This window comes from Protopterus annectens, chromosome 10.part0, assembly GCF_019279795.1.
Source record: "Protopterus annectens isolate FY-2018-M chromosome 10.part0, PAN1.0, whole genome shotgun sequence".
In the NCBI taxonomy this organism is placed as follows: Eukaryota; Metazoa; Chordata; order Ceratodontiformes; family Protopteridae; genus Protopterus; species Protopterus annectens.
In genome coordinates this window covers 84,093,429-84,117,235 of record NC_056744.1, presented here as the reverse complement: position 1 = coordinate 84,117,235, position 23,807 = coordinate 84,093,429, and the positions used below count along the sequence as shown (strand labels likewise).

At 39.4% G+C, this 23,807-nt stretch overlaps 1 protein-coding gene across 8 annotated transcripts in view; it reads right to left on the bottom strand.

Moving 5' to 3' along the window:
* Positions 1-23,807, bottom strand: part of FAAP100 (FA core complex associated protein 100) — a 474,918-nt gene that overhangs the window by 431,829 nt on the left and 19,282 nt on the right. For all 8 annotated transcript variants that reach the window (XM_044085052.1, XM_044085047.1, XM_044085051.1 and 5 more), the window contains one exon: positions 22,374-22,492. In XM_044085052.1, the coding sequence (XP_043940987.1) occupies positions 22,374-22,492 (119 nt within the window). The remainder of the gene's footprint in view (positions 1-22,373; positions 22,493-23,807) is intronic.

The window sequence follows — 23,807 nt, the reverse complement described above, 5'->3', positions numbered from 1 at the left end:
TCATTCTCTTGGAAAGGGATGTTACTTTATGCACTCCCTCCTCTTCCTCTCATTCCAAAAGTCCTGTTCAAAATTCAACAGGATGCTCCCAAAATCTTGTTGGTGACTCCCTTTTGGCTGTGACAGCACTGTTTCCCTCTTTTGTATCTAGCCAGGGGCAATCACAACAAGTTACATCACAGGGTGGATCTAATCACACAAGACAAGGGATCTCTTATCCATCCCCACCAGTCTACTCTTCAAATGACACTGTGGACGATAGGATTTTGATTCCTCATAGATACCTTTTTTCTGACGATGTGCTGCAAGTGCTGCAAGTCCTGCAGGAGGCCAGGAAACCTACAACTAGGAAATCCTAACTTATCCAAATGGAAGAAGTTTTCTTTTTGGTGTGTCTCTTCTAACCTGGACCCACTTACTGTGTATGCTCCTTTAGTTCTCTCTTATTTGTACAAGTTACTGGCTGGGCCTATTCTTCCACTAAGGCCCACCTATCAGCTCTCTTGGGCCTATTTTTCCACTAAGGCCCACCTATCGGCTCTCTCTGCTTGTCTCCCTTTTTCTCCTCCTTTAGCTGCTAAATTTGAGGTTAAATGCATCCTTAATATTAGACCACCCAGGAAGCCTGTTCCTCCTCCCTGGGATCTTAATTTTGTTTTGGAGAAGTTGAATCAGGCTCCCTTTGAGCCTGCTGCTTCAGCTTCTGGGAACAATGCTGCAAGGAAGACTGTTCTTTTGTTAGAGTTTACTTCTGCCAGACGGGTGTCTGAGTTGCAGGCCATTATGGCTTGTCCTCCTTTTTTAATTTTTCATGAGGATAGAGTGTCTTTGCGCACTAACCCTTCTTTTATGCCGAAGGTGGTTAATGAGCTATTGCTTAATCAGTCTATTAATCTACCTACTTTCTTCCCCTCTCAGCAAACTGACAATGAAAGGGTGCTGCATACTTTGGATGTGCATAGGCAACTTAGAGTTTATTTGGATATGACCAAGGCCATCAGAAAATCTGATCAGTTATTTGTTTATTTTCATCCTAGATCTTTGGGGCTTGCTGTATCCAAGCAGACAATTTATTCTTGGATTTCTACGGCTATTTCCTTTTGTTACACTTTTCATGGCAACAGCCTTCCTTTTTCAATTAAGGTTCATCCTACTAGAGCTGTGGCTTCGTCTGGTGTTTTTTTTCAAAGGCTAAGATACTAATTCTATTTCTGAAGTAGTTACCTGGACTTCTGTGCATATTTTTACCAAGCACTACAAGTTGGATGGTATCTCTAGAGCTAGGGTTGGTTTTGCTAGTTCAGTTCTTCATGGTGTTTAAGGGATTCTTCTGCCCCTTCTTCCTCCCTAGGTTCCTCTTGAGCTTTGGCATTCTCCCATATAGTTAAGAATACTGCAGCAGTGAATGTAAGGACATAGTACAGATGTGTAAAATCTTACCAGAACGGTAGATGTTCTTGCCTTCACTGCTGCAGTATTCACTCCATCCCTTGTTCTTTACCTTCCTGGATGTACAAGTTACCTCTTGAGTTCCTTGGACTGGTGTTCTTCCTGGGGCAATCAGTTCTGTTTTTAATAAGCCTGAATGTCATCTTTATGCCATACGTTACACAGGATGAGTATAGTGACATTTGGCATACCTTTTAAATTCAGAAGTCTTTGGAAGACTGGCCGGATATCGGGCTTCCACAACAGGGAATCCCATACAGTTAAGAATACTCTGCAGCAGTGAAGGCAAGGACATCTACCATTATGGTAAAATTTTACACAACTGTACTTTTTATAAACAGGTCAGGCATATTTTATCAACCAAAGAAGTTGCGGATAGTAATTAGTAAAGGGCTGTTAAAGTAATAATTAGTAGAGCATATAAAATATTGCATGAAAACTATAAGAATCAATCAGAGTAGTTTGGAAAGGCTTAAGAAGGGAGATTGGATAAGCAATTCACAATAAAACAATTGGGGAGATGTATGTACATCTCCCAAATATGAAACAAAGTCTAGAAGATTTAGGATCTTTGCTTGGAAGTGTTTACACAGGTATTTTATACCCCAAGTAGACGTCAAAGAATGTTTCCTCAGGTATCCAGCAAATGTTAGAGGTGTGATACGGAAGAAAGAGGTAATAGGGAACATATTTCCTGGGAGTGTAATTAGTTGGCAGACTTTAAAGATTCCCTGCAGACTACCCTGTCAGAGACTCTAGGTGAGCCGACTGGTGTCACTAAGGAAATTATTTTTTGAGCTATGATGCAGAATCAGAATAGTCTAGAAGGTCTTGCTGTGTCTAATTCTGTTGGCTGCCAAAAAAGCAATTGCTGGAAAATGGAAATCAAAGTCTAAACCAACTGTACTAGAAACAGTGAATACAGCAATAGAGATAAAATAACTGGAATTTGGATCTTTAGAAAAGGGTAGGAGCAAATTACATACAAAAAAATGGGAACTGTAGGAACAATACACCCAGCGGAGGAATGACGTTTAAAAGAAGGCAGGATTTGAATGAGCTATGTAATGTCTGACTGACAATAACTGCATAGATAAGTGACGTGTAACGTCTGCAGCTAAAATTATGTCAATATGGCTTGTTTTCATTTATATAAATGTATGATTGCCTGTGTCATACCTTATAATTTAATAAAGATTTTTTTTTCTTTTAAACAAGAGCATTGCTGTCATCATGATAAGGATCTCAAATGCAATCCTCAGAATAGCAAGAGTCAAGGTATAAAAAGAGGAAAATATACTAAGTTTGAAGCTGCAGCCCCTTGGAGTATTTCTCATGCTCCTAGATACCGGGTTCTCAAAGTTAAGGTATGGTGACTCAGACGATTCTGACAGCATAGGTCTGTCCCGAATTTTCTTCCACTGTCTTGGTATTTTCTAAGTGCCAATGTGGATAGCACCAGTGTGAAAGGTTGGAACTTGTGCCTAATAAGAAATGGCACCAATAATGGGTCTGCAGATTCTTAGCAAGCATAATAATAATACAGAGGTGTTTTGTTTTAATTGGTCAGCGACTATAGTTTAATAGATAAGAAAATGTTTGCTCATAAACATAAAAAGACTGCAGTTTCTTTGTTCCAGGAGAAAAGACCTTGATTGCTTAGTCTCCCACATATGCAAGTTCTTTTATAATAAAGGTCATTCTACCCTGCTGAACTGTGTTACATAAAGTTATTTTTGACCATAACATGACAAAGACCTCAATGACAGTAGTGAGGGGATAAAGCTCCCTCTACAAAAATATGTTTATGGTACCAGATCAAGTTTTGATATTCACTGTATTTCTCTGTCATTCTCATTTTATTATTTTGTTAACTTGCAGGACTCACTCATGGACTGCACACTTCCAATAGGGGTACCATCTAATGCTTTGCCTTCCTTTGTAAAAGGTACATCCAGACAGTGACTAAAGACTGTAAAATGCATCATTTTCAAAGTAATGGAAACTGGTAGATGTAGACCATACTGATTAGACTTTGTCTCTGAGCTAGCTGCAATCAAGTAAGGAAACAAAGAAAATATGAAAGAAGTAACCAGTTATTTAAAAATGCCTAGCCACAATCTCTCCGACATACGTTATAGTCTTCCCAGGGAAACAAATCTTCACAAAGGAAAACAGATCTGAGTACTGCAATCATCTGCCAACTGCAGTACAAATACTACTGTAGGTCAGTAGCGTGCCAGGAAAAAAAATAGCACAATGGATACTAAAAGAAAAGAAAAGGGAAAACAAATCAAACAGAAAAATATTTAATTTCTGTAAGTCATAGAATTACAGTAAAATGACACCTTGTTCCCTCCACAACAAAGCCATATAGTCGCAGATAAATGCAGGCAGCTATATTTAATCAGTAATGGCTACATTAACAGCAAGTAAGGACAATCAATAATCCTGAGTAACGCTACCTGTGAGGGATATTTTAGCCAGACTACCATTACCAATCCTACAAGTAAGCTACTGCTTTGCACTTTATAGGACTACAGAGATACTCTGCTTTTACGAGCATGCCCACTAAACAGCTTAACTACTTGTTTGGCATTACAGATATAGCACTTTTTGTTTATTGTGCTGTACAAGCACCCTTTCATATGTGGCTGTTAAGGCATGCAGCCTTATATTTTTTATATAACATTTATTTTATATCATTCTTTTATGTCTCTGTACTTGTGACTAAAACATGAGTGACTGAATGCTTCCCCATATGCTGTTTATACACTAGCGACATTTTCCAAATAGCAAACTGAAGTCTTAATGCAACAAATGTTATTTCTGGTCCACTTGCTTTACACTGTCATCTAATTGTGGTTTTAAAATCATTTTTTTTCACCAGGCTTCCTAAATGATAAAAATATAAGTTAAGTAGGAGGTATAATATTCTAGTTAAACATAATAGCATGTATAGACTATTTTCAGCAGAACATTAAATCTACAGCATACTTTCAAGTCAATGTTAGAGGTTCATTTTATCCTGTTGTAAATGTAGCATTACAAAATGTGTATGCAACACAAAACATATATTTAAATTAACACATGCTCGATTAGGCACAAACATATGTATGATATACTGCAGACTTCCTAAATGAAATTATCCAAAAGTGCTTGTTAATATATCCCCAACTACATTATGACTAAGGTTCAAGTCCACCCTCAATAAATATTTGCCTAAAATGCATTACATGTTTACTTTGTGTAAACACAAAAATGATGCCCATTTTGCCCAGTTAGTGCCCTATTCTTTTGCAAATACTGAGCTAATACATTTAACTTAACTCTTCTGCCTGACTGGAAAATATAACATTTCATATCATGAAAAAATGTCAGATCAATTGAAACGAATATTTCCAGTTATGCAAAATCATAATTAGAAAAATACAAAAAATATTGGACTAAAAACAAAAGAAACAGGAAATGCAGAAAAAAGATAAATTAAAAAGAAAGGAAGCCAAGCTAGGTAAAGAGGAAGTCTCATGTGCTTCACTGGCAGCCATGTGATTCAAGTTCAGAATTACTGAGTTGCCAGGCGTCATACAGTGTGTCACTTTGTGGAATGAATGCCATAGTGAGCTGCTCAGATTTCAATTTATTGTAGGAGTGTACTGGCTGCTGTCACATGATGAACATGATGATGGGGTAGGGGTGCTGCAGATGCACAGTACAGCAGCACTGTACACATGTATCAGAACAAGCAGCACACAAAAGCTGGGTACTTACTGTCAAGGTACACAGTACTGCATGCTCCGTGTCTAAACAAGTGCAGAGCGCACACTCTGTGTCCTGACATCAAAAATTAAAACACAATAAAATTATACAGCAAAAAGAAATACAGCACTAAACAAGTTACCAAAACAGGCACTACATTAAATAAGAACATATATTTCTTTAAAGTGTATTCATCACTTTCTGAAGCATCTTTAATGATTAACTGAATTCCCAGTTGTACTGCTCATATCAAAGTTGCAAATAATTCTGCAAAAGATAAAAATTATATTGTGCAGTATTTTTTTTTTTTTTAATTTCATTGCTTATTCAGGTTCTCACTACAACTGTACATACAAAATGATGTAATGGTAGGTACTGGAACATAATTTACATGCATCTGCAAAGCATTTGGGTAAGAGAAAACATTTTTTTTTCATTTGTTTACCAAACTAGTGCACTACACAGACAATTGTGCACATCACAACGTAAAGAAGACATTAAATTAAAAACAGTGTAATACAGAAATGCATATAATATATGGATTATATATAAAAATCATACATCCATACATGTTCACAGTACAAACTTCACAAATGACAAAATGAAAGACAAGCTACAAACAAGATAGACTGCAGTAAGTAATACATAAGCTGTCACTTTGGATTCAGTTTGAGGTTGTTACTTCAAACTGATTAATTAAGCTAGCAGGAAAGTAAAACAGGCGAGTGAGGAAAAATAAGATAATGGGGTACAGGAGATTAAGGACTGAGTAATTTTAGCAGATTTGTCAATATAAATAAAAGTAAAATGAGTGAATAGTGACAGGAAAGGTAATGAAATTTAATTGATGCGATAATATTGCTGGCACTAGTACAAAGCTCTGTATTTATTAAATTCAGTTCTAAACTCTGTATTTGGGAGGGGGGTTATCCCAGAAAGGACAGTAGCAATTCCCGGAGTTTCTGGGTTAGTCTGGAGAAAGTATGATTGTTGCAGTTTAGTTTAGTTGCAGGTTTGGCCAGATTAGGGCTTGATTATGAGAGATGTATTAGATTATTTCTTGAAGTTTTAGGAAACTGTCTGTATGCTAGAGGTGAGAATGAGTCAGAAGTAAGGGTTTTATAGAACTGGAAGGCCATAAGAGATCAGATCTTTGATAGGCAGCCATGGCTTAGAGGGAGTTGTACAATAGTGTTCCTGATGGCATATTTTTGTTGGAGGAAGTTTGCAGGATGGTTGTACTTTTCTATGATGCTATGGCAGTGATGGCCAATCCATACCCTAGCTTGGCCATCAGATTTTCTCTGCCTATGGCTGCTCTTGCTAAGATTGTCAAATAGGTGCACAGTTTTTGGCCCAGGAAAGTAGACAGTTAATTCTTTTGTATATTTTTTAAATGTGGTTCAGAAATCATGAGTTAAGTTAAGCAACATTTCCAGGTATATGAATGAGGTGGCTGCTTCTTTTTGGGGGGGGGGTAACCATTTTAAATGTCAAGTCCCGCTATAACAAGTCCCAAAATGCAGAGACTGAATGGCGAAAACAACAGACTTACATATACTATCCGAGATGCAGTTTCTCAAAATATTCCCTTTTCTCCAAGGTATGGCAATCTCAGAGTTGGTATATATAAGTTTGGGGGTGTGGTGTGCAGAGAGGGGCTTCCCCACCCCCGCATAAAAGTTATAAGGAGAAGAGTAAGTTTCAAAATTCACTCTTCTCTCATGTTTTCAGTGTTTTTTTTTCTTTTAGCGAGTGTGAACGATTAAATAGACAGCCCTATGGGGGAGGAGTTATTTATATCTTTGCTGTATCGTAAGAGCTTTGGCTAGTCCTTGACATGTGCTGAATAGTTGTTTTATAGTGGTTTAATAAGAGTTTGTGTTGCAAAAGCCATTGGTTGAGTGAATACAGGTAATTTTGGAGTGGAGTGTATTTTCACATGGTGTGACTGGTTGGCTCTGAAGATGAACATATCATCTGCATATGACTAGGATGTGTGGGATGTCGTATGGGACTCAATTAATATGGAGAAAAAGTACAAGGACTGATCCTTTGAGGATACCTTTAAGACATGGCACAGTATTAGAAAAGGAGGCTACTAATCTCAATTTAAAGGGTATGTTAGAACGGAAGTCTGTACACCATGGTAAGAAGTCTTCACTAATACCAGTTTCTATTATCTTATCTAGCAACACTGAGAGATTAGTTATTAGCAAAAGCATTCTACCTTTGTTGCGCAGGATTCTAGAGAGCTGTCATGGTAATGTGAACCCCCCCCGCCAAGAACAATGTTGTTTTTTTGAGAGAAGGTAATAGCGGTGGATATGGTTGGTCAACTGAGTGTGGATTACTGATTATTTTTGCTAAAATACTAGGCAAGTACTAGGCAACCTGCCACTGCAAGCCATTTTAAACCTAGCCAATTTCCCTTTTTGTGCTTGAAATAACCTATCCTATTTGCCCCTGTACAAACCCAGACTAATCAAAAATGGCATTGCTATCATCATCACTGCTGACCCAGTATTTCTCAACCATTACTTTTACTTTCATGGACTAGTCCATATCTGTTCCTTACTCTATCCAAAAAAAAAAAAAGTTTCCTTGAGAATAGTGTTTCTAGCAAATAAATGTTCTGTAATAAGTTTTGTATTCAACAATTGAAATGTTATGTTATAATCTGCTAATAATTTTTGTACATGCATTTATATGTTAACCATTTTATGTTAATCTTTTTGTTAATCTTTTCAAGTGGAGCTTATTTCCCTGGGCCTCTGCTGAAAATGGACATGTATCCAGTTAGACTAGCCCGGTCAACAAATGTAAAATAAATAAATAAATATTTTGTTATAGATTGACTTTACCCATCCTTGGGTTGATAATTATATTATATTATATATTATGCACTTCTGGATGTCCACTCCCCTGAGATTCTCTGTTTATCTGAAACCTGGTTAAAACCTAACACTAAAGACAATGAAGTGTTACCACCTGGGTACAACATACACAGGCTGGATCATGCTTCGAGGAAGGGGGGGGTAGCTGTACTCTATAAATCTGAGTTAAATGTCACCATAGACGTAATACAACCTCCTCAGATTAATAACTCAGATTCTTGCCATCAAATTGCAACTTAATAAAAATAAATGCATTAATATCATCTGTATGTACATTCCCCCAGGTAACAATATATCTACATTTGAAGATATCCTGCACTGGCTATCATGTCACTACCCGCAAGAAATCCTACTACTTGGAGACTTTAACACAGACTGGGGCACCCATTCCTCAGAATCCCCAACTACCCATATTAACCTGCATGCATTTACACAAATCATATCCACCCCTACCAGGATAGGTAAACCCAACCAAAAAAAAAGTATACTTGACTGGGTACTCAAACAGTCACCCCCAACTGTACACCTCTGGTACCCTCCTTAATGGCCTAAGCGATCACCTTCTCACATATGTAATTAAGCACAAAACCATTAATTCCCATCAACCCTTACTCAGAAAGGTTAGAAACAATACAAACTTTGACCCTGCCAAATTCCAACAAGAACTAAACTCATGTAATTGGTCTATTCTAAAACACCTCCCCTTAGAGGAAGCAGTAGCATACTTTAACAATAAATTCCTTGAGATCCTTGATTTGCATGCACCTGTTCGTTCAAAGAGAACCAAGGCAAAAACTGCACCATGGCTTTCTATAGAGTCTAAACACAAAATTACCCTTAGAAACAAAGCATGGGCTTTATGGCGTTCTTCTAAAGACCCTCAAGATCACATTAAATACAGGCAAATCCAGGAACGAAACCAAAAAATCAATTTTACAAGACAAAAAAACAATACTACTGTAATTTACAGACAGTAAATCAAAATAACCCTCAGAAGTTTTGGGCAGGTTTAAATAATCTACTACATCCTGGGCAAACTTCAACCCCAATCCCTGCTACTACTATTGATAAAACCCCTGAAGATGTTTCTGATAGTTTTAACCAATTCTTTACTGAGACAATTCAATTCCTAGCTAGCCAACTACCTCCTAGCTCCCCTGGTCCTGAAAGTAACACCCCTAGAAACCTACTCGCGTTCAGCTTCCAACCAGTCGCCACTTCACTGATCCGTACCTTGATCAAAAAATTAAAACCCACTACACTTTCTGCTCATCAACTCCCTGCAGAGTACCTACAAAAATCAGCTGATGCTATTGCTTACCCCATCTCAATACTAATCAATCAAACCATAGTAGAAGCTAAAATTCCCACCATCTGGAAAATATCCTATGTAATCCCACTTCACAAAGGAGGCAGCTCTACTGAATTCTCCAATTATAGGCCAATAGCTATACTCTCTCCACTTGCAAAGATTATGGAAAAATGTATTCACAGACAACTCACGCACCACCTAATCCAAAATCGCCTTATGGCAGACGCTCAGCATGGCTTCCGTCCTCATCACAGCACTACTTCAGCCCTCCTAGCCTTTACTAACACCATAAACCATAATCGCAACAATAATTATATATCCTCAGCCCTCTTTCTGGATCTTTCCAAGGCATTTGATATGGTTGATCACCAACTTTTAATCCACACCCTGAAAACATTCTGTCTAGATAATGGAGCCCTCCAATGGTTTCAATCCTACCTGAATGGTCGACAGCAGGCTGTCCTCTGGCAGAACAAACTCTCTAACCTTCTACCTAACACCCTTGGAGTACCACAAGGCTCTGTACTAGGGCCCTTGCTGTTCTCCATCTTCATTAACGACCTTTATACTGTCATCCCAAAAGTCAGCTGTATCCAATATGCTGATGACTCTACTCTGATTTGCTCAGCCACATCTCCAGTAGAGTTATGGTCAGCTATGCAGACCACCTTTAATAGCAGAGAAAACTGGCTTTCTGTACATAGTCTGATCCTAAATCCCAAAAAAACTAAAATGCTGTTATTTTCACCAACACGTAGGTCTACCGCTTTCACCTTTACCATAAAAATCAAATGATGGCACAATAATCTCCCCTGACCCATCTACAAAACTATTAGGTGTCATCATAGACAATAATCTAAAATTTGACCTACATGTTAACCAAACTATCAAAACCATCAATAAAAAACTAGGGTCACTTTACAGAATAAAAGCCTTCCTAACCCCTCCAGCTAAAATTGCCATAGCTTGCTCTCACCTTCTTTCAACCCTTCTGTATGCATCCCCTCTACTCTCGAATTTAAACAAGACTGTCCTTAACAAAAACTCAATTTGTTATAACCACATTGCCAGGTTTGCCACTGGGCTGCCTTTTAGGACACATCATTGCATCAATCTAAATCAGCTTGGGTTGCTTGAACTACCCAGCCTAATCCAGTATAACCAACTGATTATGGCCTACAAAATCCCCTATAATCCGGACAATATCCCTGCACTTAAAAATATTATCACCCCCTATAACAATCCTAGACCGCTTCGATCCTCTAACAAACTACTAATTCAGACTAGCAAAATTAATAACACAGCCGGTGATTCTCTCTTTGCAAACTCTGTAAGTAGATCCTGGAACTCTCTTCCAGCTATAACCTTACCTTCCACCTTAGGTCAATTTAAAACTAGACTCAAACAACATTTGTCACTTGACTGGCTATGTCAATGTATCAAGCCTGGCTAACTCTCTCTAGAATGTGTAAAAATCTGTTAACCAGTTTACTGTGTAATTTAATTTAATCCTGACTTGTGCTCAGGATTAACTGTAACCTGTGGAACTTGTTTAACTTGCTTACTTATGTAATCCCTGTAAATAGTCTGTTTGTAATATGTAATGCTGGTATTATGTAATGCTGTATCTGCTTACCCTTTCTCCCCGGACCTCCGCTGAAAATGGACATGCATCCAGTCAGACTATCCTGGTCAACAAATGTAAAATAAAATAAAAATAAATAAATTACCTCTAAAGAGAATAAATGGGATCATACCATAGACAATTTGAAGGACACATTCATGAGATAAATCATTTAGGAGCTGCCCGTGTACATCAGTAGTACAGGGACAGTCCTGTTCGGTTTCCCATCCATAGATCTAAGTTGCACTAGAATATGGACAAGGATGAACTTTGTTATATGTGACTGTGAAGTTAGATCCAGAGCAGCCATTTCCTCTGCATGATATACCTGCCCCTCCAAACTGTTCTGTTGACGTTGCAGAAAAGGTTTAGATCCCTAGACTGAGTACTTCTGATGCCATTTGACTTGCAGATGTGCAGTAAATCCATCAGTACTGGGTTGGAAGATGCCCTGTATGCCAGCCACAAGTCACCTCTTAATAGTCTGTAGGATTCTGAGTATAGTGACAGGGCTTTGAGTCAGTTCATGTAGGACATGTTGTTTAGGCCTTGAATCCTTTTAATAAGGTATCTCTACGGACATTCCAGTTGATGCATAACAGCATATTTAGAAGAGATGTTACTAATAACCCCTAGAATGGTTTACTTCTTGATGCTGAGCATGATGCTACTTGTTAGAAGTTATATTTATAAGCAAGAGAACTGATTAGCCAGTCTTTGCACAAATAGAGAGACAGACAGATAGATAGAGAGACAGAGAGACAGACAGATAGATAGAGAGACAGAGACAGACAGATAGAGAGACAGACAGACAGACAGATAGATAGATGGATAGATAGATGAACCAAGAACTTGGACCATTGGATGGGTACTCAGGAATTCACCCATGGTCTGGCTCCTATGTCTCTAATGGACAGAGGCACCCCCTATAAATCAAATATAAATCAAGTTAGTGAGTCATTAAGAGCCCTAGTAGTCATTAGCTAGTATACACCTATGAATCTAAAAGAGTACATGCTGTCTGAACCATGTGAAGAGTCAGTGAGAATTTGATCCAGCAGATTTTCTATAGTTTTGCATCTCATGTGTTTAAGTGGAGGGAGGAAGAGTAAAGGTAAGAAAGTGTGTGAGGGGGTGGAGACTTTTGGTAGATTGCTGACTTGATGAAGAAGGTCTGCAATTATGAGACTGGAATTGATGCAGTTTTGCACTATGCAAGGAGTGTTTTCTTGCGCCTTGCATCCTATGTGAGGGTTACGTCAGAAATGTTTTTTTTTTCCCCAAGAGGGAATGCTGCCTAACTTGTAATAAGCATTTTTATGCCTGTGGATACCTTGTTTGGTGAGATTTCAAAGTGTGATGAAGTAAGAATGACAGGTAGAGACTTGTTTTTACTTAGACCTCTCAATTGTTGGTGTTGTTTTTAATTTTAGTGGGTTAAACAATTGTGCGACTGAAGGAGAGCATTTCTCTTGAAGGGTGAGGAAGGTTTGGATTAAATAGGATGCCGCTTTGTTTGGGTCTTAAAAGTTGAGGAGTGAAGTTCAGTCAAGTCTTGATAAATGGTGTTTTAGGCTGTCAGTGCTGTTACTGGATTGTGGTTTAAATGAAATGAGCCTGAGGGCAGGTTTTAGGAGTTGGGTGTGGATAGTAAAAGTTATGGGGCAGTGATCACTGAAATTTGAGACGTGGATGGTAAGGTTGCAGACAGACTGGAGATTACTTGTGATGGCAAAGTCTACTACGACGTAAATGGACAAGTGCGTGTTAGGTCATGTAGGCTTAGGTGCTAGTTAGATCAGGTTTCAATTGGCTAGAAATTCTGTCATGTTATCAGCAACAGCCAAAGAAAACTGAAGTTGAAGTCTGCTTGAATAAAGAGATTGCATTTTGTGCAATTTGAGATAGATCTGAATTTGTAAATGGAGGTATACAGAGGCTAATAGGAAGAGTGTTTTTTTTGGTGGAGGCGAATTTTAGGAAAATCCGATCCACATCAGTGTCTGTGGAAGCACTGGTTTCTGCTATTATTGTAGGGCTAAAGTAACACTTGTGGAGTATCAGTACACCCCCCAGGGCTTAGGACCAAGTCTAGTGTCATGTGAGAAGTTGTAGGATAGAAGCATTTGCTGGGAGTTTGGTTTGTCATTTTTAAGCCACGATTCAGTGATTGCCACTATTTCTGGGTTTTGGCAGGGGAGAAATGCACTCACTTAATAAAGTTTTTTTTTTGATATATTGTGCACTGCCGAGGGCACAGCTAGTTATGTGTGTGCAGCAGAATGATGGGCAAGATTGTTTGTGAAGCTAGGGCCTTGAATCAGATTAATGTTACTTTTTTAGACAGAGAATAAAAAGTAAAAGTAAATTTATAGAGACTTGAGAGAGAGAGAGAGATTGTGGAAACTGAGGTTTAAGCTCGGCAGAAATTAGGCATGTTTAATGAGATTCTGTAGTATTGTTTATCAGATATCCCTCTCCTCAAAGTAGGGAATTATTTAGTAGATGAAATAATGTATTTTGCTTTAGGAAGTAATTTAGAAGTGGAGTGCCAAGATTTTTGTTAGAGGTGAGGTGGAAGAGAGAGAGTTAGGGTGGTTTTGAGCATTGAGTAAGTGCTGCATGAGTTGTGAGCGATGGTATGAGTAGTAAAGGCATAAAAAGCATGGTGATGTATTACACTGTGAGTCGGTACGGTGATGTGAAGTGTGTAGGAAAGGAGTGTAGAGGTAGTTTTATAGTTTATTATGCCGGGGTGGAGGTATATTGAACAGGAGGGGAGTGTAGAGGTCAAGGATGGGTGCAAAGGAGTTTAGATGCTGTAAACGTGAGGTTGTGGACTAGTTTTAGGATGGTCTAGCAGACAGGGTGGTGGAGGCAGGGGTGTATGGTTAGTAGAGATTATGCAGGTGATTTATATTGGCTGCTAGAGCTCTACAGTAAGGTGGTGTCCTGTGACTTTGGTGCAGGTAACAACTCTGCCTTAGCAGAAGTTAGTCAGTCTGCACATGTGCTGAAGAGACTCATTCATGTGGGTATATCTGGGTAAGGAAAAGTACTGCTTTCTCAAAACAGAGAAACTATAAAGTTAAAGTACAGAATGAAATATAATGGTAAACAAATTATTTTAAGAGTGGTTTAATCAAGGAGTTATCAGTTCATTCAGAAAACTGTAGGGTTGCTGAGGAACATTTTTTTAGTTGTGAAATGTCAGAGAAAAGTATACTTGGGGGAGGGGCCAATTAAGGCTAAGCACTAACACTCTTGAACTGACATGTTAGATTACAATTTTTAACCAGGGCAAGACAAAAATTATTTATGTACTCACCATAACGTTCCATCCGTGTCGTTCATTTTCATTTATCCTCAACATATGGATTCGGTTCCAAGCATCGGAACAGACTCGGCCATTACTACAGCTCATGGAAGCCAAAAACTCTCAAGCCTAACCATTACCCACAATGCTCCTTTCCCATTACCTCAGACTGAGTTTGCAGAAAGACAGAGTGATATAAACCAAAAACTTTCATACAGTCCATATCTAGAAACATATAATAATACTAATAACAAAAGTGGCATATGTCCATTATCCGAGCCATAAAAAACTTAAGGGCAGGGGGAAAGAGGGTGGGGAGTTGAGGATAAATGAAAATGGACAACACAGATGAACTTTGCGGTAAGTACATAACTTTATCTGATGTTGTCAATTTTCATATTATCCTCGAAATATGGGACAGAGTACCCAGCTACCTTAGGACTTGGATGAACTTAAGGAAGGATATTTCTGAGCACCACAGAACCAAATGACACTCTTTCCCTGGAGACCAAATCCAATTTGTAATGAGTACTAAAGGTAAGAGGAGTAGCCCAAGTTGCTGCTGCACAAATGTCATCCATAGAAGCTCTAGACTGAAAACCCAAAAAAGTAGCTACTGCTGTTGTAGAATGAGCCTTTAAAGGCCTAGGCAAACTAATTTTCTTTTTATTATAGATAAAAGGACTGCAGTCTTTGAGCCATCTGGCTAGTGTCACTCTGCTCACTGGTTGGCCAAGTCTTGTAGGTGAAAATGAAACAAGTAGTTGGTCAGATTGTCTTATATTCTCAGGTATATGTAAATTGAAGCACAACTGTGTGTGAACATCTAATAAATATAAGCAGTATTCACCTTTGTTAGCAAAAATTAGGAAAAAATATTGGTAAATTAATAATCTGATTGATAACGGGCTCTGACACTACCTTAGGCAAAAAGGAAAGATTGGCTCTTAGTAACACTATCTTTGTGGAAAATCATATAAAGAGGTCTACATGATAATGCTTGCATTTCTGAAATCCTTCTGGCAGAAGTTCTTTCTACTAAGAATATAGTTTTCCAGGATGAAAACTTTAAACCACATTCAGCTTACGGTTCAAAGGGAAACTGAACAATGGTTTCTAACACTAAGTTCAGATCCCAAGGTGGAGTAGGATCTTTGTAAGGTGGTTTTAGCAAGAGTGTTCCTTTTAAGAAAGCTTTGCAAAGTTTATGAAAAGCCAGGGAGGAGTCTTTAAAATCATTATGGGAGTTAGAAATAGTTGCTAATTGAACTTGGATGATAGAATGGGAAGCACCTGCCTTGAAAAGTGTAGCTAAAAATTTTAGGATTTTATCAATGGGTGCTGAAAGTGGATCAATATTGTTGTCACAAGCACAAAAGGTAAACATATTCCATTAACTAGCATAGAGTTTATGGGTACCTGGCTTATGAGAGGCTAACAGTAGATGGATGTACCAGGGAGGAGAGAGAGGAATGCCTCGCTATTATCAGAACTGGAGATTCTAAGCTTTCAGCTTGAGGTTTACAATGTTCAGATGGATTAATCCCTCTGGATGAGATAAGAGGTCTGGAGCTGAGTCCAGAATCCAAGGTTGTTGAATCAGATAAGACCAAAGAAAGAAGAACCATATCTGTCAATGCCAATAAGGTGTAATGAGGATTATTTTGCTCTTCAAACTGACTGCTTTCTGTAAAACTTTCAGGATTAGAGAAATTGAGAGAAAGGCATACAGCAGTCCAGGGGGCCAAAAAGAACAGCATCTCTTTATGACTCTCCGGAGGGGGGAGGGGTCTTGGGCAAAGTAGTTGCTGTACTTGTTTAGGGAAGAGGCAAACAAGGCTGGCCCCACTGTCAGACAATCCTGTCACTTTTGGACTGAGAGACCACTCATGAGGTAAGAGAATACAACTGCTTAGTTTGTTCGCTATCACACTGAACTTCCTGGAATGTGCACTGCTATCAGAAAGTGGTTGGAATAGATCACCCACTGCCACAATTTGAGAACTTCTCGACAAAGGGGACAGTATTTGGTTCCTCCCTGTTTGTTGATGTACCAAACTACTGACATATTGTCCACTTGAATCACAATTGTTCCTGAAGGAAGAGCAGTCTGAAAGGCTTGCAATGCTAAAAGTACTGCCCTTCATTCCAGAATATTGATATGCAAGTTAGCCTCTGTGGGGGACCAAATGCCTTGGACAATCTCGCTAGGATAATGCCCCTCCCACCCCATCTCAGAGGCATCCGTGGTCACTATGGCTAGAGGTTGTGATGGGACAAAGGGACAGCCTAGAAAATGTCTTCAGAATGCATCCACCAAGCTAAATCATTTTGCAATGATTGGTGATCAAAATCAGGTCTGACATGGGTTGATGTAACATTGACCAATGGAACGCTAGTAACCATTGTAGCATCCTCATGTGGTACCTTGCTAAGGGAACTATAGTTATAGCTGCAGCCATGGAGCCCAGTGCTTGAAGGACTAGGCAAGCAGTTACTTTACTGTTGCTGATTAGTTTCTGTATCTGAACTCTGATTTTTGCAATCTCACAGAAGAAAGAGAAGATATGGAAGTATTTAGAAGGGCTCCTATGAATTCTAAATTCTGAGTTGGGGTTAATTTCGATTTTTCATAATTTACAAATATTCCCAGGTAGGAGCAAATGTGGAGTACATGGTCTCTTGCTTCTATCAACTGATGCCTGGTCGCAACAGTAATGAGCCAATCGTCTAGATATGGAAACACTCAGAATCCGAGCTGCTACTACTACTATACACTTGGTGAACACTCCGGGGGATATGGTGAAACCACAGGGCAGAATTCTGATTGAAATTGACTGGCTCCCAGACAGAAGCATTGGGGGCTGGGGTGAGATCACAGGGCAGAACTCTGAATTGAAAGTGATTGGCTCCCAGCCAGAAACGTTGGAATCTTCTGGATTGTTTGTTCATCTTCAGGATGCATATTACCATATAAAGATTTATTGAGCACATCCAATAGTCTTTTTCCAAAAAAGGAAGAATGGACTATACCGTGACCATCTGGAATTTGGTTTAGTGAATCAATTTGTTCAGTACACTTAGATCCAAAATTGGACTCCAGTCCCCTGTCTTCTTTGGCACTAAGAGGAATCTTGAGTAAATTCTGGGCTCTCTCTGGTCTGGTGGGATTTCTTGGATGACTTTTTCTAGATGTTTCTGGATTTCTAGAACTGCTTGTTCCCTCTGAGTGGAATGTGGGGATTTTCTTGCATATGGGAAGAGTAAGAGAAAAAGGGAATTGTATAACCTATGGATATAATCCTCTGCACCCAAGCATCCAATGTTATTTGTTGTCAGGCATTTTGGTGCAGAGCTAAGCGTCCCCTAACTGCCTCCAGAGGAAGACAATTGGGCATCCTTTCAGGAGCGTTGGTAGGGTTTAGCACAGAAAGAGAGTCGCCAAAACCATGATGTTGTGGACCACCTCTGCCGCAGGGGCAACATCTTCCACTGAAGTCCCCCCCCCCTCTACTCCTGGGGGAACTACCTTCACATGTGACTTGAAAAGGCCTTTCGGATTTTTTGAACCACATTTTTCCACTGCTTCTCTAATTTCCAGAAAATGGTCATTGAAGAGTGAAAAAAATATATGCCCACAGCAGAAAGGGTCTTTCCATCTTTCTCATACTTGCATAAAATTTCTCTAACCTTTGGGTCAAACAGGGATGATCTGTCAACCAGTGGACAGACAAATGAAGACTTAAATGGCTCCGCAAAGTCACAGGCATATCCAGGAGTGTTTCCTAATGGCAACGCCTGAACCCGCTGCTCTTGTGGTCCCTTTGGCTATGTGAGCAATGAGCCTCATGGACAAACTGGACACAGACTCCAGGGTAAACAACTGGGAAGCCACTTTTTCTTGGACATCCTCAGAAACAGTTCCTGCGAGCATATCCAATAACTCCTTAACCAGATACCTCTGAAGTCTGGTGAAGTATGCCAAGAAATTCAAGGACCTTAAAACAAAGGTAAATGAAGCACAGACCTGCTTCCCAAACCTATCCATCGCCTGAGACTCTCTGTTGAGTGGATGGATAGAGGAACTCTCCTCAGCCAGTTCCTTTTTTGTGGCTGCTGCCACGATCACGGAATCAACAGCTAACCCCTTGGCCCAAAATTGTTTGTCTTCAGGGGCGGACATAATTTTGTCCGGTCTCCTGGCGATAGATTCTATGGTATCAGGGGCCTTCCACAGCCGCTGAGAGAGCAAATGAATGAGCTCCTCAGCGGGGTGGAGTCACCCAAGAGGTAGATGGTCGAGTGCCAAAAGCCTGCAGGTGCACTGACTCCTCGAGAGAGAGGGATTTTGGGACTTCCAGTCAGCCCTCTATTTTTATATTTCCAGGATGTCTACAAAGGAGACATCAGGGGGTGACCTTGGGGATCCCTCCTCTTCAAAGTCAGTGTCTTCTGTGATCGATTCCTCTAGGGAATCCAAGTGCCTCCTCTAGCACTTTTTCTTTTGAGAAACCTCCTCAGTGGGATGATTTGGGGAGGTATCAGAAAAAGAGGGGAATTCCCATCTGGGAATCCTGAGGTTTTTGGCACCTGCTGACCTGGTTGAATATCTGGGAGAAAGGAAGGCAAGGGAATCGGCTCCAAAGTGTAAGGTGTCAGCTGGTTAACTGCTACAGTCAAGGCCCTCTCCATAGCCTCGAAAGCTGCCCCGCCCCAAAGAGGGAAGGGAGTACAGAACAGAGAAAGACTGCCTCGGAACTGTGGTCACTCCCTGCTCCAAGGAAACACCTCTTCAGGCCAAAGTCTGAGCCAAACTGATCCATGCAGAGGCTCCAAGGAGCAAAGAAGGCTCCAAAAAAATACGAGTTTACTCTACCCCCTCAGAGCCAACAGAACAGATGCGGCTCAGCTCTGGAAGTTCTACCATTCAGACTGAACCGAAAAACGAGAATCCGGTCCAAATACCCAGAAATCCTTGGCTCCCATACAGTCAGCGTTGGGAAAATTCAGAGCCAAGGGCTCTAAAGCTTCAGCTAAAGCTAGAGGACAAAGATTCAGAGGGGTAAAGGAAACTTCATATCCTAAGATCGTGCAGCCCAGAGCAACAGTGGAATCGGTCAGGCCTCTCACCCACAGTACCTTATTCACCAGTCTCTCCACATCATCTTCAGTTAGGCTTTTGGTGGAATGGAGAGACAGAATGGATGGTGATTTTGGCCTTTCCAGAAAGGGTGAAGGCAGCCTATCTGAAAAGGGGTCAAACGAGAAAGAGTAGGAGGTTCTAGGTAGTGTCAGCATGGAACACTTCCCCCCAATAGCTTACTCGGCGCAGAGTAAAAATAATCTGCACTGATAACAGCGGTGCCAATGGGTCAGGATACTTCTCGTCAGAAATCTCTGGTGTCAAAGATTTTGTCATATCCGGTAGGTTCGGCTCCAAAGAAGGAGGAGTAGGAACCAGTATCTTTAGTACTACATCTGTCGGTTCCAAAAAAACTTTAGGAACTGAATACTTTTGCTTTTTTGAAGATGGTGCAGACAGAGAAGCCAGCACCAACACACTCCTTTGCTTTGTTTCTCCAAGAATTTAGTGGAGGAAGAAGGAGATGACACATCAGTTTTGCTTTTACCTTTTTCAAAACCAGATATGGCCGGGTTCATATTAGAAGAACGAAAACCCTAAACCACGAACGCTCACATGAGCGAAAATGCCGGTGATCGAAGTTGCTATTGTGGGGGGCTGTGCCCCCCACACGCACACCCCCGTTAACTATATATTCTAACTCTGAGGTCGCACTACAGTGAGGAAAGGGCAAATACCCCACTCCTCACTGTAACACAACCCCGCAATCCCACTTTCGATTCCCAGCATTTTCGCTCATGTGAGTGTTTGCAGTTTAGGGTTTTCATTCTTCTAATATAAACCTGATATGGCCTTACTAAAAGCAGTCGGGATAAGGCCCTTCAAAATTAATTTATTTTTTCTCTCTTACTAAAGCTATGTGGCTAAAAGAATGGGATATAGAGCTGGTCTCTTGAAGATGGAGGGGGCCTAGACAGTACACACCTAACAAGTGTGCATCAGAAAAAGGTATCTTGTGCCCACATTTCTGGCATCTCTTAAACCCAGAAGGGGCTTTGGAATTATCAGCCATGTCTTGCTCAAAAAAAAAACAGCAAGCTGGCCACACAAACACACAATGAAAAAGCAGAAGAGAAATTACTTTTATTTTTTTTGAAAAACAGGAAAGTTACACAAGGGAAAAGACCATCAGCATACGAATGTATTTTAAAAAAGATAAAGGAGACAAAAAGTACGGAAAGTTCAGAAAAGGTTAAAAATGTTACAAGATAAGGTAAGGGAGACTGAAAGAGACTACTGAATAGTCAGAAAGCAAGAAAAAGTTTTGAGTCTGGATCCAAAGCCACTCAATAGAATGGGTATCCCTAGCTGCAACTGAAGTTGGTGTTGGGTGTTCTGAGAAACAGCTCTGTAAGAAAGTATTTAGTAGTAGAAGCAGTTACTTAGGTTGTTTCTTAAGTGTTGAACATGCAAATACTAAGTGATGAACATGCAAATACTTGTAATGAAAGTACTATTTTAAGTAGGGACATCTGATTGAAAGCTAGACCAGACGCACGAAAATAAAAAAGTGTACAGTGGAGAGAGTGCACAAAACAGCAGCAACATAAGTTAGTTTATCCAAAATCAGAGCACTCCGCAAATAACATATGCATTTAATGTATGATTGACAATATCAATAAAAATGACAAGTACGCAATACATCAGTTAGAATGACTAGTAAGCAAAGCAAGTAATCTAACTTGCATTTGCAACCTAAAGAAAAAGGGAAGAAAAAAACATCATGACAAGAACCCCAGTATTCAATACATACATGCATACAACTTAATCAGTTAATTCAGTTGATAATTCTAACTGCGGTGGTGGTGCTGTCACCTCACAGTAAGACATTGTCCTATTCGATTCTCAGCTAAAGCGTCTTCTGTGTGGAGACATGCGTGAATGGGCGTACCTTCGTTGAAGGTTGTGCGTCAGGGCTGGCAACTCGGTACATAAAAATCTACTGCCAATCATTAGCGGACCGGAGTTCCGCTGTGGTGACCCCTAACCGGGAAAAGCCGAAAGATACAACATATTCACTGAAATTCCAATTGCTTATCAGAATTAAACAATGCCTGAAAAACTTAGTCCATTTACCTATTCAGAATTGAAAGGTTTTGCAAACAAAAACTTTACATACAAACAGATCTTATAACATACAAAAAGTAAAATATACTTCTTGAAAAGTAGCTATTTACTTAAATTGCAGTCTCACTCCTACACCATCAAATATGTTAACTGTAAATGTAAGATGCTCCACCTGCAAGTCCTAGTTGGCAGCTTTCTTTCTAGGAAGTAAGAAACTCCTACAGATGCATTTAGCATGGATATACAGTAGCCTATACATGAATTTAAGCAGTGAGGCACTGCTGGTCCAGTCATTCATGATGTCATGGCAGGCGTTTGCAGTGGGAAGAAAATTTTCAGGGGAAACATCGTCTTGAGTAGCAAAAGAATGGGCACATCCTTATTAAGCCAAAAAGGGAAAAGTTAACTCTTTCCAGACAAGAAAGGTGTGTGCTAATAAAGCAATATCACATAAGAGAGGCTCAAACTGGGAGCACTGCTGTGCCAGAGATATTACAATGCATCAACATGCACATTTCAGTATCGCTGAAGTCTTTTTTAGGCACAATCTTCTACTTCTAATAAATTTGTCTTATTTGCTTTTACTTAATTCAAATGAAAAAGAAACATCATATTTCTGTACAGCAGAATCTATCTCAAGTCAATATTTCATAAAATATCTGAAGTTAGTAGCACTACTACTGCAATCATTAATTTGGAATATGGAAACCAAAGTGTCAGTGACCAACCTAATGGAAAGGTGAAAAAGAAATTTAAAAATACTGTTTACCATTGCTACCCCCACATAAACACATACACCACATCACCTTTTTTCCGGGTTTAGAGATACACAATAGATTCCATCTGAAGCACACAAGGTATACAAATGATTACAGTTTGGTTTCAGCTCGAGTCGCCAAACCACATTAGGAAATCGATACACAGCCTAAAAGATACAAAGAAAGAAATCCTTAGAATAATCAGTTTTGAATATTCCAAAAAAATATTCTCACAGACTCCAGGTAATGCATTAAGTATTTCCAAATACTGATTTTGTTTATATATCTCACTACACAAGCAAATACCTCCTTTCTGTCACAACACCTTAAAATGTCAGTCAAGTATCATCGGTCTTACCAAGTTACAAAAGGGCATCTTTAAAAGACATTATTAAATGCTAGCAACCTCATCTTGTTAAAACAATTTCAATTTTCATTTGTATTAACATCATCTTATGAATCACTACAGCTTCTGCTTCCACCTTATTCTGAATACAACTTCCATAAAACCACCATATTATAAGCAAATGATATAAACAGCATGTTAAAACACAGCTTATGAAGCCTCCATGCAATAATTACTGCATGTGCTACAATGAGCACAGCCTGCTTCCAGGATAAACAAGTGAAGAATAACGCAGCAATTAACAAAACACAGTTAATACAACTGAACTGTCCACAGTAGATGAGTGCAATCAGTAGAAGAAAATGTACAGCATGTGAAAAGAGAATACATTACTATACCAAATAAACTTTGAACATGGGCAAATTCTCAAAATGTTTGGGAAACAAAAACTGCATAATCTTTAAAGAAAACTATCACATGTACAAGGATCTAGCTCCAAGTGTCACAGCATAGTCTGTTCATCCATCAATATTTATTGTTGCACACACCAACTAAATTATATAGTAATACTGAAACAACTTATCTGACAAGAAAGGCCCACAACAGTAGCTAGTGCAGTGAGATTTGCACTTCCATAACTCTACTTTCTCAAGTATTTCTAATGCTTATATACAGGCTTGTTTATAAGAAGCTTGCAAATGTCCTAGGCCATCAAAAAAAGATGTAAATTCACTGCAGCTCAGGTAACATATGTTGTAACAGTTTGCATGTGGAACTAGCACTACAATTTCCTTATTTTTAAGATGTAGGACTTCCTAAAATGAAATAAAAATAGTCTGTAGATGCAAAACACAGGATATAATTTCATTTAGGAAATACAATACTTTAAATGCTGGTTTCTTGGGCATCTTGACCACAGCATCACAAAAATGCAGCAATATTTTATAACCGCTTCATATACCTGCAAACTGTGAGGAAACCTAATATGCGCCACAATGAACTTGCTACATCAGCTGCTGACATGGTACCTTCCTTCTGGGATAAAGGTTCTTTTAATTATTTAATTTGACTGGTGCCTTCTGCAATAAAGCTTGTATCACAATGATGCAAGTGACATGTAAAGCCACATGCCAGCA